The sequence below is a fragment of the Entamoeba dispar genome, genomic scaffold (genome assembly GCF_000209125.1).
Source record: "Entamoeba dispar SAW760 scf_1105229461275 genomic scaffold, whole genome shotgun sequence".
In the NCBI taxonomy this organism is placed as follows: domain Eukaryota; phylum Evosea; order Mastigamoebida; family Endamoebidae; genus Entamoeba; species Entamoeba dispar.
The window spans coordinates 1-16,923 of record NW_001854611.1 but is presented as its reverse complement, the minus strand read 5'-3'; the positions used below and the strand labels follow the sequence as shown (position 1 = coordinate 16,923).

Below are 16,923 nucleotides of genomic sequence, written 5' to 3'. Positions count from 1 at the left end.
CTATTTTGTGCAGAATATAAATCTTCTAATATTTCTATTGTTTTACTTCTTCTTGATATTATAGATCTTTTTGATAATGTCAATTTGTGAAATGATGGTTGATTTCCTTCTTTTACAAAACTTTTTGAAAATGAATGAAGTGATAATGCTAATCGTTGTAATAATTCATAATTAATTTCATTATCAATTACCCATTTTATATTGTTTATATAAAGACATGTATTTGATTGACACTCACCAATAATAATAATATGTTTTTCAATTAATTGTTGGTTAATATTAGCCATTTTAATAATTTTAATTTTAGTTCTTATTCTTTCTTTTTTCTTTTCCAAAATTCTTTATTAAATTCCTTTCTTTTTGTTTCATTTTTGTTTAAAAAATAGTAAAATAATATTTTATTTTCTTATTATGAAAGCATAAATTAATTTTTCACTGTACTTCTTTGAGTAGTTATTTTATTTTTCTTTTTCATTCAAGATTTGTTTGAATAAATTTAATAGCATTAAGAAGCCCTTAAATTGACTATTAACTGCAAAGGAAATCAAAAGTGAGTAATAACTCAAACATGTTATTTTCATTATCAACTTCAACTTTTAATAAAACCCTAAAAAATACAAAAAGAAAAATGAAGAAAATAAATTATTTTAATTGAGTGTTTAATGAAGAGAAGCGAACCAGATAATATAGAGAATATCATTAATAATTTTATACAACAATTTGAACAAAAAGTTCCAACAAAAGAAGAAGAACGATCAGACTTTTGTTATAATTTAAGTAATACATGTAAAACATTAGCAATGGAAATGAGTAATGATCTTAGCGTTGTTTTAGTAAAACGAGGATTGATGGAAATGATATATAAATTACTTCTTAAAGATGATATTAAATTAGACCTTCATGCTGATCTTTATTTCCTTATTCATGCAATGTATCAAGATAATAATAAAACTATAGAAAAACAAAGTAAATTATTAACTTTAATGATGAACCAAATGAGTCATATGATTGATATTAAAGAGAATATGAAAGAAGATGTTCATTTGTTAGAAAACATTATTAATGTTCTTATTGATTTTTGTGAGTACTCACCAGAATATTTAGCAAATATAACAACATCTCCTTTATTAATCCATTTAATAAATTTACTTAATCCAACAGAAGAACCATATTCTATTCCAATTAATGTTTCTCGTTTACTTGTTGTTTTAACAGATGATAATCAACTTTGTGTAGAGTTATTAACTCAAAAAATTCCTCAATATTATGATATTTTAACAAAGTTATGTGATTCTAAATTACCAGATTCAATGAAGATATGTTATGCAACGATTCTTCATAATATTCATCCTGTTATCCATAAAACGTTACCTATTATTTTACCAATTATTATGAGAACTATTGACTGTTCTATTATAGAACAATATGAAACAATTAAAACACAACTCGAAACACACTCGATTCAAACAAAACAAAATAACAAAGAAAATGAAGAAGATGAGTTAAATACTGATATATTTGTTAAAACATCAAATGAACTTAAAACAATTATAACCAAAATTAAAGCATTAAAAATGGGAATTGAATTATTAACAAATATTACAACATTTGATGATGAACCAAATCCAGTTATAAAGAAAAATATTGAAGAATCAAAAATACCAGAAATATTAGTTAAAATTATACAACACCCAATAAATAAAACAGAATCTCTTATTGTATCAATTATTGAAACTACATTTAGTGCATTAAACAATGTTTTACTTATATTAGATAATTCGTATCAAATAGAAATTAATGGAACACATTCTACATTGGCTCAAATATTATTCCCATTATTATCTCAATACATAAAAAAGAATTCAATGGCAAATTTAAATACAATAGAACATGCACTATTAGATGGTAGTTTAATGTGTTATCATAGACTATTATTAAAAGGAAATAATGAAACAGAAAAAAGTCAATATACAATTATGTGGGAATTAACAAGAAAATATCAACAATACACTCCACTACAATGTCAATCTGAATTACCTACTATTATTAATTTATGTTATATCTTAAGTGTTATTGGAAAAGAAGAAAAAGCTCCATTACGTTCTATTGCTTTGTTTGTCAAAAATATGTTATCTATTAAATTGGAAGAAACTACTGAAATACTGTATGACGCTGTTTTAAATATCGTATTAGATTTATTTGCTGAAGAAAATACTAACGAAATACTAAAAAGTACTGGTCTCTATAAAACTATCAAAGAACATTATAAATCATTCATCTCTTATACTTTAGAACATATTAGAGAAGATGATACTTCATTAGAAGATGTAATAAATAATTTAGAAAGGTATATTGACTATAAAACAAAACAAGGACTTTAAGAAATATTTTAAGAAATAAAAAATACTCAATTGATATTTTACTTTTAACAATTAAAACTTATTTTAATTTTATTATAACATTAAATCATTAGCGTTTTATATTATCAATAATTTTTTGACTTAAATGTTTTTTAAATTATCCATTTGAGTCTTTTTATTTGAATTGTCTTTTAAATCAAAAATTTATAATTTCTTTATTATTTATTCTTTACTTATTTTTTGTTTTTAATAACAATTTATATATTTTTTTTTATTAAAAAATTTCAAAAACTTAAAAATCTTAAGATTAATTTTCGTTTATGTTGTTCTGCTTGGCGAGTATTTTTGTTGCAAGTGGAGTTTCATTAATATTCCTTATTTATTTTGCCATGAAAAATAGTCAACAACTGATAGCGTCTATTGCAGGGTTTGTTAAATGTTGAATAAACTTAATGAATAAAAGTAATACTTATACAATAGTTCAATTTCATGGTTAATAGCTTTAAGTGTTATTGCTTTGATATGGTTAGTATTACCTTTTTCACATCAACATTATGTGTTGATTATTTATTCATTTATTATTACAGAAGTTATTAGATTTACAACACTAATTGGAGTTCATTATTTTACAAAAAAATTTGATGAAATTAAATTAGTTGGACTTGGTCTTGGGGTTGGTGCTGCTGTATGTCAGGTGTTAATTCATAACGTTCCTTATTTACTTTTATCAACAGGAGATGCAGACCTTTATCTTTTAAATCCAGTCATCGGAAATTTTACTATTGTTGCTTTCAATGGTTTTTGTTACTCTGTGTATTTAATATGCTCATATACTAGTCTTTCTTTGTTATTACATCTTAATAAGAAAGATATTATATACTCAATTATATTTGTATCTCTTCATGGGGCTATTCTAATAGCTGGGATAATGAATTATTATGTTTCAGTTTATCTTGGAATAACGTTGATGTTATCAATTGACATTATTACTGTAATTATGACATTTATTATTCTATACCATTATCGTCATTAATAATTTAGTTTTTCTTTTATTCTTTTGTCTCATGACACCTTTCCTTATCAAATCACTAAATTAACAAAGAGTATTATCGTAATATTCTCATTTGTTTGTTATTTTTTACTTCTACGTCTGAATGTTGTTTGGTTAGTTTACAATAAATTATGCTTTTATTCTCAAATAAATGATAAATAGTGTTTATGTTAATAATACTTTTTTCTTAATGATAAATGAAATTACTAGTTTTATTTTGAAATAAAACTAATACTCTTCCTTATCAGGTTTAAAATAATATAAAAATTTATTTGTTATATATTTCAAGAATAGAAAAATTTTATTAAATAAAAATAATTCTTTATTGGATTCATTTTTATTCAATTAGCATTGTTCAAGAGCTTGTTTCAAATCGGCAATGATATCGTCTGGATTTTCTAATCCAACTGAAATTCTTACAAGTTCTCTAGTTAAACCTTGTTGTTTAAGAAGATGTTCTGGAACAGCAGCATGAGTCATTGAAGCAGGATGTTCAATGAGAGTATCTAAAGTTCCAAGAGAAACAGCTAATCCACATAATTTAACATGTTCCATAAGTTTTTTAGCAGCTTCAAATGATTGCATTTCAAATGAGAAAGTAGAACCGAATCCTTTCATTTGTTCCATAGCAATTTTATGACCTGGGAAGGATTCAAGTCCTGGATGATTAACTTGTTTAATTTTTGGATGTTGTTCTAAGAATTTTGCAACTTTAAGTCCATTTTCCATATGAACTTTCATTCTCATTGGAAGAGTTTTAACTCCACGAATACATAAGAAAGCGTCCATTGGTGACATCAATGATCCAGTATCTTTTCTAAATGCTTTAATCTTTTGAAGAAGTTCTGGGCATTTAGTTGTAACAACACCACCAACTACATCACCATGTCCATTAATATATTTAGTAATTGAATGAAGAACAACATCTGCTCCAAGTTCTAAAGCTGGAAGGAATACTGGTGTAGTAAAAGTACAATCAACAACCAAAATAGCACCTTTTTCATGACAAATCTTAGCAATTCCTTTAATGTCTGAAATTTTGCATGTTGGATTTGCTGGTGATTCTAAATAAACCATCTTTGTATTTGGTTTCCATGCTTTTACAACAGCTTCATCTGAGGCAGTATTAACAAATGAAACATCAACACCCATATCTTTAAATCTATTTCCAAATAATTCAACACTGCATCCATAAAGGGTATCACCAGAAATAAGATGATCACCAGCTTTAAGAAGTCCCATTGTTGCAGAATGAATAGCACCCATTCCTGAACCAAATGCTGCAGTTCCAGCTCCTCCTTCTAATGAATTGACAAGTTCTTCAAAATATTCAACGGTTGGATTTCCCATACGAGAATACATATGTCCTTCTCTTTTTCCTCCAAATAAATCTGCTCCCATTTGAGTATCATCAAAAAGATATGTTGATGTTTGGAAAATTGGGAAGGTATGTGCATGTAATGGTTCTCCCCATTTAGATGGAGTATGTAAAACTCTCGTTTGTAAATCCTTCAATTGAGACATAACAATGTTGTTTATTATTAATTAGATGTGTAATTATTTAAATATTTTTAGGGTTATCCCATTTATTTTCTATAATTCTTTTTATCTTTCTTTGTTTACAGTCTTTTTCTTGCTTTTTTTCGGGAAGTTATTTGTTTCGAGTAAAAGTGTTTTTCGACAGTCCATAATAACACTATTTCCTTCTTTTTTTTATCTTTTTTTCAAAACTGTTGAATAGAAGCATTCTACCTCTCAAAGTCCCTTTTACTATTCATCTCTAGTATCTTTTTCTATTCTATTTAATTTTTCTTAAACAAAAAAGAGTGTTAGTCCTTCTTCTTATTACAAGTTTGTTATTAACCTTTATTAACCATCATTCTAATCCTTTTGTTTTAGCTTTACTAAAACCGCTAACTAAATTCTCTTTGATCACTTTTGTGTTGAATGATTCTTAACCTTGGTTTTTTCTTTGGTGTTTATATAAACCATTGTCACAGAATCAAGTACTTCTACTCGAGTTTTCACAATTTTAATAACAATTTGGGCGTTTGTAATAATATGATTAAGTAATGAACTAAGTGCTTTTTCTAATTATTTTCGAGCAAGTTCTTTTCTTTTAGTTTCTTATGAATAGTTTCTTTTCATCACCATTGGAAATTCTTAATTGAACAAACGAACAGATTAACCAAAATTTCAATAATTGATTTGGTTTGATTTTTTCTCGAATAGTTGTTGTATTTGATTTCATTTTCTTTTTGTTTTGAATTAATAGGCAATTCTTTAAATTTTGTTTCATTGTTTAGGGCTTGTATGAGTTTGTCTTTGATTCGTGCTAATGCGGTCCTAATTGGTTTTTCTATTTCTTCTATTTAGTTAATAATATTCAATACTTTATCAGGAATCTCTAATACTAATCTTTCTTTATGTTGTTCAAGTTTTCTTTTCTCAAGTTCAGTTAATTGATTTAACTCACCTATTTTCTTTTTATCAAATTGTTTCTTCTTTAATTGATGACTACTAACATCATATTGATATTTCTTGAAAATATTTTTCACTTTATTATTAATAAAGTCTACTGCTTCACTTTCCTTTTCAAACATACTTATCACAACTTTGATTTTTCATTAAATTTTTCAACATTCATTTTTTTCTTCTATTGTGTAGTTTAAACCTTCCTGTTGTAAAACAAAAACATTGTCTTATATTATAAGAAAGGTATTTTCTATCTCTTTTTTTTTTCAGGAAGTAACGTGTTTATCATTGTTATGAAGTTTACAACTATTTGTTCAATTCTTTTTAAATCTTTAGTTTTTAATTGAGCTTTTACTAATTAGTTTTCTTTCGTTAATGGAATGCCTGACACCAACCACAATGTATACACAAAAAAATTAGTCCCATTCCTCTTTTCCAAATTTAATATATTTAAATGTAAATGCTCTTTCGAATAAAACAGATTAAAAGAACTTTTTTTTAGCAATTTCAATATTTATCAAAAAGAATTAATTGATGAAAGATTTTTGGTTTTATTTACAATTGTTTCAATATAAAAATAAATTGATGTTAATTATTAAATAAATAGAACAGAAATTCATTACAATTAGTTATCATTTGAAGATTTTTTAAACTCATTCATCATTTCTTTTGTGGTTTGTAATTGAGAAGAAGACAAATAGTCAAAAATGTCATAAAATGATCTCATCTCTTCTTCTGTCATTAAAACTGTTTCGTTCCCATTTGTTTTTTGAGATTGAAGTAGGACCTTATTTTCTTCTACAAAATAAGGACTGCCACCAATAAAGAATGTATGAACGTCATCTTCATCTGTTGGGATGATAATTTTGTTCCATTGATTTGCACAGGAAACTTTTTCTGAGTCAGACTCCTTATTAAATTCATTTTCTTTATTGCCTTTATCATATCCCGAATAAAATTTGTTTGATATCATGTTTAGTTGTGAGACAATATCAAAGACGTTTGTCATTAATTCGTCAGGAGTTACTTCGGGACTGATTTTAGATTTTTCAGTAATTGTCTCAAATCCCATTCTCATTAGTTTGAGATCAATATCATTTTCTTTCAATTTTTCCCAGCCTTCAATATATGTGTGTTCCTCCATTAACTGAATTTACTAGTTTCTTTTTATTTTACAGATGTATCAATTTGTTTATACCACTAGCTTTCCAATAAAATATTGAATTTAACAACACAAAGTTAATTGAAAGTAATTTTTTGTGTTATTTGTTAAAGAGGAGTAATGTGTTGCTTAATGTTTGGGTTGGAAAATTGAACCAGTTAAAGAATGATGAAGATTAGATTGAAGAAAAGTCAGAAAAATTAAAAACAAAAAAGAAGAAAAAAATGTGAAAAAAACTTTATTTCAATCTTGAAAAAGAATAACATGTCACGAAAATCAGCATCTATTCCACCAGTAACACCATTAGTTTGTAATGAATTACTTTTTCATTTAAACAAAAAAGAGTTATAAAAAAAAGAAGTTAATTGATTAGGTAACTGCACTTGAAATTGTTGAAGATTTTAATAAAATGAAAAAAGACGAAATATTTCCAGAACAATTTTCTATAGACATTCTTTCAAATAGTGTATTACCAATTTGTTTGTTTAATATTAATTTATAAAATAAAGAAGGTAAAAGGATTATTGATTAAATATTGATATTAATTGTAAGTTTCTTATCTTTTTACCAAAATTGTATATATAAAATAAAAACATAAAAATTAATAACAAATAGTAAATAACGTTTATCAACGAATCATTGCACTTACCCCATTATGTTATACAACTGATGAAATTCTATCACCAAATCATCGTGGGAGATGGATAATTCTTACTGAAAAAGCAATAAAATATTTATGTCAAAGTGTTTTAGCTTTTTGTAAAGAATTTTATTCAAATGGAACAAAAAGTGGATTAAATATTGCATTATATAGACTTAATTATGTAATGTATTTATTTTCAATTGAAGAACCATTTGCTAAAATTGTCTTAAATCAAACAAATATTCCAGAAAATGATCCTGAAAATCAATTTAACTTTAAAAAATATGATAAAACTATTGAATGTCTTTCTAAAGCTATTGCACATTGTTTAACAAAAGACAAAAAGAAAATATTTAAAGCAACCGAATTTTTTAAAAAGATAGAAACAGATGTTTTTACTAGAATTCCTAAAAAGAAAACAGATAAAAAACCATTATCAGTAACAAATTCATATATTAAAGAATTATTTAATTTTAGAGGATTGTTAAAAGCACAATTAGATATGGCATATAGAGATAATTCTAATGAAGAACAAGGAGTTAATTATCAAAATGTTCTTATTGAAGGTTATGCTATTACTTTTCCATTTAAAAATAAGAAAATGATTGCAGCAGATGTAATGAGTGAATTTTTATTTGCTCTTTTTGATTGTCAAACTGATGAAAAATATAAATCATATCCAAAAGATCCATGTGAAATAGAACAAACAATAATGAATTTAATATTCTTTTGGTATGTTAATTATAATGAAGATTTTCATACACCATATTGTGATACAATATTAAAATTTATGAATAAATATTGTTCATTAGTTTTTGATTCTGAATGTGTTAATGTTGCTGTAGCTAATAGAAAAATTGAAATGCAAAAGAAAGGAGTTCAAATTAAAGTTCAAAGTAAAAAAATTAGATTATGTTATATTAATGAGAATATTGTTGCTGATATTATGACAGAATTAGATGCTCATTTATATTTTCTTATTCCTATTTCTATTTATCTTAATAATTTAACTCAAGATATTTCATCAGAAACAAAAGGTATTGATTCAAAATATGTTCGATTTACTCATGATATTGCATCTCGTGGAGATAAATATTCTGCATTTGTAAAAAGAATGATTGGAATTGATATTAACGATTCATATCAATTTTTTATTTCATTATGTACTTCTCTAGTTTATAGATGTCATAATTATTTTGCTTCTTATATCATCTTTTCTACATTACAAAAAGTATTAGATGAAACAAACACAAGAAAAGAACGTGGATTTAATCTCAATTCACTTGAAAAAAATGTTATTGAACAATATAATGACCTTAAATCCATTTTCCCAAATACTTCTGATCCAGGAAATTTAGAAAATTATCAAATAACAAATAAATTATCACAACCATTTATTTGTCATCCTGATTTATTAAAATCAGTTGGAAATAAATTAATGAGTAATGCAACAAAATTATCATTAAGAAATGAAGTATCTCCAGAAATTGCTAATGAATTAAATACTTTTGTAAAAAATTATGAAGAAAGTGAAATTTATTATTTACAAAAACCAAAAGTAAGAGCTGAAAGTTTAAGACCTGTGTTAGGATTTGATTTATTAGAATATTTAAGTAAATTACCAATAGAAGAATCAGAAGAAAAAACATTGGCACATTTCGATCGACCAACTAAAATTGTTATTAAAAGAACTACTAAAGAAGATCGTATTAAACGACGTAAAGCTTTAGCAAAGAAAAGAATAAGTAGACAAAAAGAAAAAGCTCAACAATCTAATTAAGAATGTAATTGGATTTTTTTATATGAAAAAATTATCTAAAAACTCTTTTGAAGAGTTTAAATGAATTAATTCAATTTTTATTACATCTAATAGAATTTCATTATCAATATGGAAGACCATTTAGGTAATTAAATAATATTTTGTTATTGACTATCAACTAAAAATTTTTCTACAATTTATATTGTTGTTAAACAACAATATGTTTCATAATGACAATACTTTAAATATTATGACTAATGATAACTTTTTTTAAAAGGTGTAAACATTTTTTTTTAAAACCCATTTCTAGGAATTATACTAAGATAAAACTAAGAAGAGAAGATAGGTAACAAGAAATAAAGATAGAACAAAAAAAGTTACTAATTAAATATTATCCTTGTCTTGAACAATTCTTGTGATTGTCTATCAATTATATTGTTACTATATCATAATGATTTTTACTATTCTTTGAATTATTTAAATACCTAGAATAACCTTTAATAAAATATAAAAGTAAAGATTCTTTAATTTAAAGAGATTTTATCTACCATTATTGTTGATAGATTAAACTCTTTCCTTAGTTATTCTTTGGTTCATAAAATAAATGAACAAAATAAATGGTATTACTCAATTATGATTAAAATACATATCTAATATTATACACTCTAATTGTACATCACTTAATTAATAAAAAGTAAACAATACTAATTGTTTGAAAAAAGGAAATTAAAAACTTCATAAAACTAATATAAAAATACTAAAAATACTGTTAGAAGAATTGTACAATGAATAAGGAAACAAATTTCTATTAACCTAATCATCTCCTACTGAAGATTATAACACTTAACAAAAGAATACCTTTTATTGAATAACTTTATAACTGATAGTGTTATTGAACAATTTAATTATAAATTATATGCTATTTCTTTTATTGATATTATTAAGAATATTTACTAAAGAAAATTATAAATGTATTATAATACAAACAAAATCAATATTTATTGTAAGTTGTAATCAATTAGATTTCAAATAATTTTTATTAATTATTTCATTACATTCACAATTTATATTTGAGATTATTTGTATTTTATTAACACTTTTATTTCACATTAAACAATATATTCTTTGATTATTAAATTATTCATATTTTTATGAATCAACATTATATAAAACTATAATAAAGACACAACTTATGATATTACTACTAATTCATAATAGTATAGAAAATAAAATATATACTCATTTATTAATTTGTCAACAATAATCTTTGTCATTTAGTTGGTATTATATCAAACTAGTTCTATTAATTTCTCATTTTACATAGAAACAATTAATTGTTTATTTTATAAAAGTTGTTTGTCTTGTATTCTTATATTATGTGTTTCTTTGTACTATGTTCTTAAACTTCTAAAAATTTATTCTTACCTATGAAAATAAAAGTATCTTTTTTCATTTTTAAGAGTGATTTAAGGTAAAAATAACAGATATTTATTCTTTGCAATTAGAAAGTAATATTTGTTATAGAAGAATATCAGAAATTATAGATAAACTAGAAATGATAATGCCTTCTCAACAACACTTTTCTAGATTAGATATTTTTGATCTTCATTGATTGAATCTATACAAAAAATTACTTGATGATTAAAAGGACTTACATAAATTAATATTTTAAGAAATTTAATGGATACAAACAAGAATAATTGGAATATTTTGAATTTATTTGAATGAAAATAATAAAATAAATGATAAAAGAACTATATTTCAGGATTAAAAGATCAAAACCCTAAAAATTTCTTCTTTCTTTTTCTTTTAAAGAAATAAAAAATGAAATTAGAAAAAGAACTAGAATAAAGGAATCAAAAAAGTACTTTGAAATGAGTGCAACTGAAGAACCAACTGTTGTTGAAAGAAACCCAAGCAGTAATTTTGATAAACCAAAAAAAGATAAGAAAAAGTCTCATAAAAAAAGTAAGAAAGTGAATCAAAAGAAAACAAAACTCATAGTTGGTGCATCAGAGTATATTCCTGAAGAACAAAGTCATAAAGAACAAGATCTAAAATCAAAACAAACTTCAACTCGAACTAATCAAAGAAGACCAAGAGTCCAACAAGGTCAAATGAACCAAATTCAATTTGCTGAAATTAATATTTCATATCAAATTGCTTGTTTATTTGAAGAAAATTCTCTTTCATCAGGATCATTCATTAGAAAGTTTATGGATGATAAAGGATTCATTTCAACAGAAATTCTTGCTAAATTATTAGCGTTTGTTTTTATAATTATCATCTTAAGTGTCCTTTCAAATCAAAATATATCTTTACATCAATTTTTCAAAAAAGTTATTATCAGATAAAATCAAAACAATTATTTATTTTTAGATGTTCACCAGAAAATATTCAAAATGCTGTTGAATTCACTCAAAAAGCTAATTCAAAAATTATTTTTAATGCATCAACTAAATCTGTTGGGTTGAATGAAAAATGTGCTAATTATTCTCTTCCTAGTTCAGAACGAGTTAGCAAAATTGAACCATCTGAACTTTTGAAATACCAAAGAAAAGCTCAAGAATGGATTATGAAAGGATCAAATTCGTTAGTTCTTCCTCATCCAAACTAAATGATTTCTTAAAGAGCGAACTATATTTTTGTTATTCTTTCAAAATTGTTTTTCAATAAAAGTGAAAGAAACTAGAAAAAAGTTGGGAAAAGAACGAAATAATAGGGAAATAGGGTTATTAAAGAAATAAAAAATATTAATTGTATCATGTCAATCGAAAAGACACAACAAGTTCATCAATTACTTAGTCAGATTCATCAAAACCCAACAACTATTTTTCCAAATGTGTCTACTCCAATACAACAAAAAATAAGAGATGCATTAAAATTTATATTACAATGTTTGTTTCACTATTCATATATTTAATTGTCATTTATCAAAAGAGGAAAAGGTAATGTGTAGACTATGGTATTAATGGTATTATCATTGATAATTTCACAGATGAACAAATTTATTATCAAATCAACGAATTTAATCAACAAAATTTAGCAAAGATTAAAGGAATTCAAAAAAAAATAGAGAAAAAACTTGATACCATTAAACCTGTTGAAATAGAAGAAGATAATGAAAAAGAAAAAAGTGAAGATAGTGAAAAAGAAGATTTAAGTTATATGGATGAAGAAATTGATATGGATAAAATGAATCAAGCCATAGATGAGATGGATAATTTTGAACTTGGAGATGGAGATTTGGATGAGGTTGTTGACAAAGAAGAAGACAGTAATGAGGAAAATGAAATGAGTGAAGAAAACAATGACAGTATTGAAGAGCATCAACCAATTGAAGGATTTGAACAAGATGATGACAATGAAGAAATTCAAAAAGAACCAAAGAATGAATTTGAAAAACAACAAGAAATCATTAAAAATAAAATTACTAAGTTGGAAGAAGAAAATATGAAAGAAAAACATTGGAGTATGTTAGGTGAAGTTAAAGGAGAAGAAAGACCAGTTGATAGTTTAGTTGACCTTGAAATTGACTTCCAAAATACTAATAGACCACCACCTCCAATGACTAAAGAACAGACATTAAGTTTAGAAGATCTCATCAGACGAAGAATAAAAGAACAAAGTTGGGATGATGTTGTTAGAAAAACATTAGTCCAAAAGAAAGAGAAAAAAGAAATTGAACTTGATGGAGAAAAAAGTAAACTTGGATTAGGTGAAATTTATGAACAAAAATATGCTAAAGAAATATATGGATTCAACTCAAAAGATGAAGAATTAAATCAACAGAAGAAAGAGATTATGAAAACATTTGAATATGTAATGAAAGAATTAGATAAATTAACATCTGCTTATAGATGAGTTAATAATTGAATGATTGATTGACTAATTATTCAATGTAATTGTTTATGTTAATTAATTTTAAATGGATTTTATTTGTTAAAAAATTAAAATAGAAGGAGATGCCGAAGCATTACAGGAAACAACACAAAAATTATAAAAAAATCAATAACAAAAGAAGGAGAAATCAATATCATCCATGAAATATAAATGATAGAAGAATGAGTGAAAACACGTATTATCTGTATGGACAGAAATACATTAATCATCACATTAATCATTACCATAATAATAACTATCACCATAACAATTATCATAACAGTTATAATAATAATAGTATGAATCATTTCGCTCATCGCTTCATTCATTTTCATCATCATAAGTATTTTATCATTAATTCAAATAGAAACAATCAATATTATAATACAAATAAATCACATCATAAAACACAACATAGACATAAACAATACCATAATAAAAGACATCAACAAATAAGAAATAAAAGAAATGATAGAAATACAAAATAAGAATATTTGAAAAGACTATTTGAAGAAGAAATTAAAATACTTACACCACAAGAAATAGAAGAAATTAAGAACACTAAGATTAAAGAATACAATCAACAATAATGAGAAGATAGTATTTACTTGTAAGAGAAAAAACAAAAATAAATAGAATGGAGAAACGATCAGTATGACAAATGAAGAAGATGACAAACAATTAAATCAAAATGAAATAAATGATAAATACTTAAATAAGAAATATACAATGAGTATTGAAAATGATGATGAAAATGAATTTACTGAAGAGAAGAAGATGTTTAATGAAAAAGAAAAGATGAAATTAAAAGAAGAAGAAGAAAAGAAGAATGAAAAAGATAAAAGAATAGAAGAGGATCTTAAAGAGAAAGAAGAAATGAAAAAAGAAATACAAAAGAAGGACCAGACCATTAATAAATTATCAAATGACATTATATCATTAAAGAAGAAACATGAGAATGAGATAAATACTAAAAAACAAGAAAGTGATAGAAAATTATTCGAATTCAATGCTGAATCAGAAAGGAAAATGTCTGAGGTAAGCAATTTATCACAACAAGTATACTTCATGAAAGATAAATTATTTAAATTACAAAATAAAATTACACAAGAAGAAAAGAAGAGATAAATCACACTATATCAGACTCATCTGAAACACAAATTATGAATGACCTCACTCCCAATGTTGTATTAATTGATGAAATATCATCAAATAAAGATGATCTTCCAAAAAAAAAGAAAGATAATACAGAATTCAATCGAAGAGATGTGAAATCAGCATAAGAAGATCACCACATCTGATCATGACAATAAAAAAAACAAATGAAGCAAACAAATAGAGAAGAAGAAATTCTAACACTCTATAAATGTTTTGCACTGAAGTTATTAGAAAGAAAATTAAGAAGTCAACTTAAAGAAGAAGAAATAAAAAGATTAATACATGAATTTGATATTAAAATAGAAGATATTAATGAATATAAAGAAATAATAAAGAAAACATTTAAAATAAAGAAAGAAAATAAAATTGAAATCAATAGAAGAAAAGAAGAAGAAATAATAACACACTAAATGAAAGATATTAAATTAAAAGAATTAACAAAATAAATAAGAAAGAAGAAATACAAGAAGTAATAAGAAGAAATAAAGAAGAATAAATGAAATAACAAGAAGATGTATAATTTAATAATTATTATTACAATAAAAACAAAGTACATCAAATAATTAATATCATTAATACAAATGAAATATTAATCAATACATTAGATGATTAATACCATTATATTAAAACTATAACATCAACTATTAACATCATTATTAATAACAATCAAGAAAGAAGTAGAAGGAGAAGTATAGAAAGAATACTACAATCAAAAATATGTAGATTAAGAGATTTAATCCATAATAATCAATATATGAAATTAAAAAGAATATTACATATTAAAAAATATGATATATATCATATTAAAGTAAAAACAAATGAGCAAATAAATTATTACAAATACCACCAAAGAATGAAAAGAATAGAAATAGAAGTAAGAATAATTGGAAAAGAATTAGATGGAATTATAAAATGATGAAATAATGAAAGAGACAACTTCCAAATAAGCCTAAAGAAGATGAATATCCAGATAATATTAATACAATTAATTTCTGGAAATGAATCTATGAAAATAACACCAATATAGATTTCATAAATAATAATTTATATGATATATTAATTGAAAATAGAATTAATAATAGAAGTGTGTAATCACTCTAGATGAATTAAACCATGCAATAAAATTCATTAGTAATTGGAAATCACATTGAATTGATAAAATACAATGCTTCTGGATTAAATATTTAGAACAACCAAAGAACTTCTTATTAAAATTATTTAATAAATGGTTGTATAATCCTACTAACATCAATCTTCAATTTATCCAAGGAAGGACAATATTAATATACAAGAAAGGAGATAAATTAGACCCACAAAATTACAGACCAATAACTTGTTTAAATTGTAATGTTAAAAGTATATACATCTTTATTAAAAATGAAGATAGAAAGCCAACTGATGCTAAATCAAATTGAAAAACAATTATCACAAAATCAAATTGGATGTAAAAAATATACATATGCATCAAAAGAAGGATTATTATACAATACTATAATCATTCAGTTATTAGTCAAGGATAAATGGAAGTTGGTAGAAACATATTATGATGTCTCTAAAGCATATGATAGTATTAATCATCAATGGGTTAAACAATGTTTAATTTACTTTGGCATCCCATTAGTTGTAATTAAAAGTATATTACATATATTAAATATTACACAACTATAATTATATTATATTCAACAAAATGAATGTATAATTAATGTACAAAGATGAATAATACAAAGTGATAGTTTATCTCCATTATTATTTGTATTATCTATTGATATATTATCTAAACAATTAGATAAACAAATTAATAAGTTATCTATTAAAATGAAATGAGAAGAAAAACAAGTACAGTTAAACCACATATTATATATTGACGATCTAAAGATAATAACTAACAGCCTCGAAGAAATGGAAAAACCCCGCAAATTAACAAATGAAATATTTAATAGAATATGATTAAAAATAAATATAGAAAAGAGTGGGATAATGACTAATATCAATGGTTAGATAAATGGAGAATTATCTGAATTACCAAGAGTAACTAATGTTAATCATTATAAATATCTTGGTATTGAAATAAGAGATAAAATAAATATTAATAAATATTATACATGATTATTAAATGATGTATCTTCTATTCTATCATCATTAAATATTATGAAATATAGCAGCCTCAATACAATTAGAAAGATTAATAGCGATATAATCTCCAAATTAAGATATTGATTCTGTATTGTCCCATGGAAACTTGGTGATTTGGAGAATATAGATAAACAAATAAGAAAGTCATTGATACAACTCAAATTATATAGTAGAAACATCAATAAAAGTAGATTATATGTTATAATAAATGAATTAGGAATGGGATTAATGTCAGCACGAGATGAATGTGGTAAGGAATTATTAAGAATATATTTAAAATATAAATATCAAATACAGAAA

The 16,923-nt window shown here is 24.1% G+C and overlaps 8 protein-coding genes across 8 annotated transcripts, besides 10 other annotated features; 5 read left to right on the top strand and 3 right to left on the bottom strand.

Annotated features, from left to right (window-relative positions):
- The first annotated feature begins 285 nt into the window (after positions 1–285).
- Positions 286–306: a sequence feature (AT_rich).
- Positions 307–374: 68 nt separating this feature from the next.
- Positions 375–413: a sequence feature (AT_rich).
- Positions 414–662: 249 nt separating this feature from the next.
- EDI_221130 (uncharacterized protein) lies at positions 663–2,381 on the top strand (the record flags this gene model as incomplete). Its single annotated transcript, XM_001738365.1, has 1 exon — positions 663–2,381. One exon carries the CDS (start codon positions 663–665, stop codon positions 2,379–2,381), a length of 1,719 nt encoding a protein of 572 aa, XP_001738417.1.
- A 1-nt stretch (position 2,382) lies between these two features.
- Positions 2,383–2,675: a sequence feature (AT_rich).
- A 5-nt stretch (positions 2,676–2,680) lies between these two features.
- EDI_221120 (uncharacterized protein) lies at positions 2,681–3,393 on the top strand (the record flags this gene model as incomplete). The annotated part of the gene is made up of 2 exons (XM_001738364.1): positions 2,681–2,787; positions 2,841–3,393. The coding sequence occupies 2 exons, from the start codon at positions 2,681–2,683 to the stop codon at positions 3,391–3,393; spliced, it is 660 nt and encodes a 219-aa protein (XP_001738416.1).
- A 267-nt stretch (positions 3,394–3,660) lies between these two features.
- Positions 3,661–3,731: a sequence feature (AT_rich).
- Positions 3,732–3,756: 25 nt separating this feature from the next.
- On the bottom strand, positions 3,757–4,935 carry EDI_221110 (methionine gamma-lyase, putative; the record flags this gene model as incomplete). The annotated part of the gene is made up of 1 exon (XM_001738363.1): positions 3,757–4,935. One exon carries the CDS (start codon positions 4,933–4,935, stop codon positions 3,757–3,759), a length of 1,179 nt encoding a protein of 392 aa, XP_001738415.1.
- Positions 4,936–5,558: 623 nt separating this feature from the next.
- EDI_221100 (uncharacterized protein) lies at positions 5,559–6,014 on the bottom strand (the record flags this gene model as incomplete). The annotated part of the gene is made up of 2 exons (XM_001738362.1): positions 5,559–5,770; positions 5,888–6,014. 2 exons carry the CDS (start codon positions 6,012–6,014, stop codon positions 5,559–5,561), a joined length of 339 nt encoding a protein of 112 aa, XP_001738414.1.
- A 440-nt stretch (positions 6,015–6,454) lies between these two features.
- Positions 6,455–6,492: a sequence feature (AT_rich).
- A 19-nt stretch (positions 6,493–6,511) lies between these two features.
- Positions 6,512–7,030, bottom strand: EDI_221090 (uncharacterized protein; the record flags this gene model as incomplete). Its single annotated transcript, XM_001738361.1, has 1 exon — positions 6,512–7,030. One exon carries the CDS (start codon positions 7,028–7,030, stop codon positions 6,512–6,514), a length of 519 nt encoding a protein of 172 aa, XP_001738413.1.
- A 282-nt stretch (positions 7,031–7,312) lies between these two features.
- EDI_221080 (uncharacterized protein) lies at positions 7,313–9,471 on the top strand (the record flags this gene model as incomplete). Its single annotated transcript, XM_001738360.1, has 3 exons — positions 7,313–7,354; positions 7,422–7,527; positions 7,664–9,471. 3 exons carry the CDS (start codon positions 7,313–7,315, stop codon positions 9,469–9,471), a joined length of 1,956 nt encoding a protein of 651 aa, XP_001738412.1.
- Positions 7,533–7,556: a sequence feature (AT_rich).
- Positions 7,625–7,656: a sequence feature (AT_rich).
- Positions 9,472–10,348: 877 nt separating the features above from the next.
- Positions 10,349–10,499: a sequence feature (AT_rich).
- Positions 10,500–11,324: 825 nt separating this feature from the next.
- On the top strand, positions 11,325–12,067 carry EDI_221070 (uncharacterized protein; the record flags this gene model as incomplete). Its single annotated transcript, XM_001738359.1, has 2 exons — positions 11,325–11,716; positions 11,830–12,067. The coding sequence occupies 2 exons, from the start codon at positions 11,325–11,327 to the stop codon at positions 12,065–12,067; spliced, it is 630 nt and encodes a 209-aa protein (XP_001738411.1).
- Positions 12,068–12,214: 147 nt separating this feature from the next.
- EDI_221060 (U3 small nucleolar ribonucleoprotein mpp10, putative) lies at positions 12,215–13,314 on the top strand (the record flags this gene model as incomplete). Its single annotated transcript, XM_001738358.1, has 2 exons — positions 12,215–12,347; positions 12,410–13,314. The coding sequence occupies 2 exons, from the start codon at positions 12,215–12,217 to the stop codon at positions 13,312–13,314; spliced, it is 1,038 nt and encodes a 345-aa protein (XP_001738410.1).
- Positions 13,311–13,374: a microsatellite.
- Positions 13,375–13,413: 39 nt separating this feature from the next.
- Positions 13,414–16,923: a repeat region.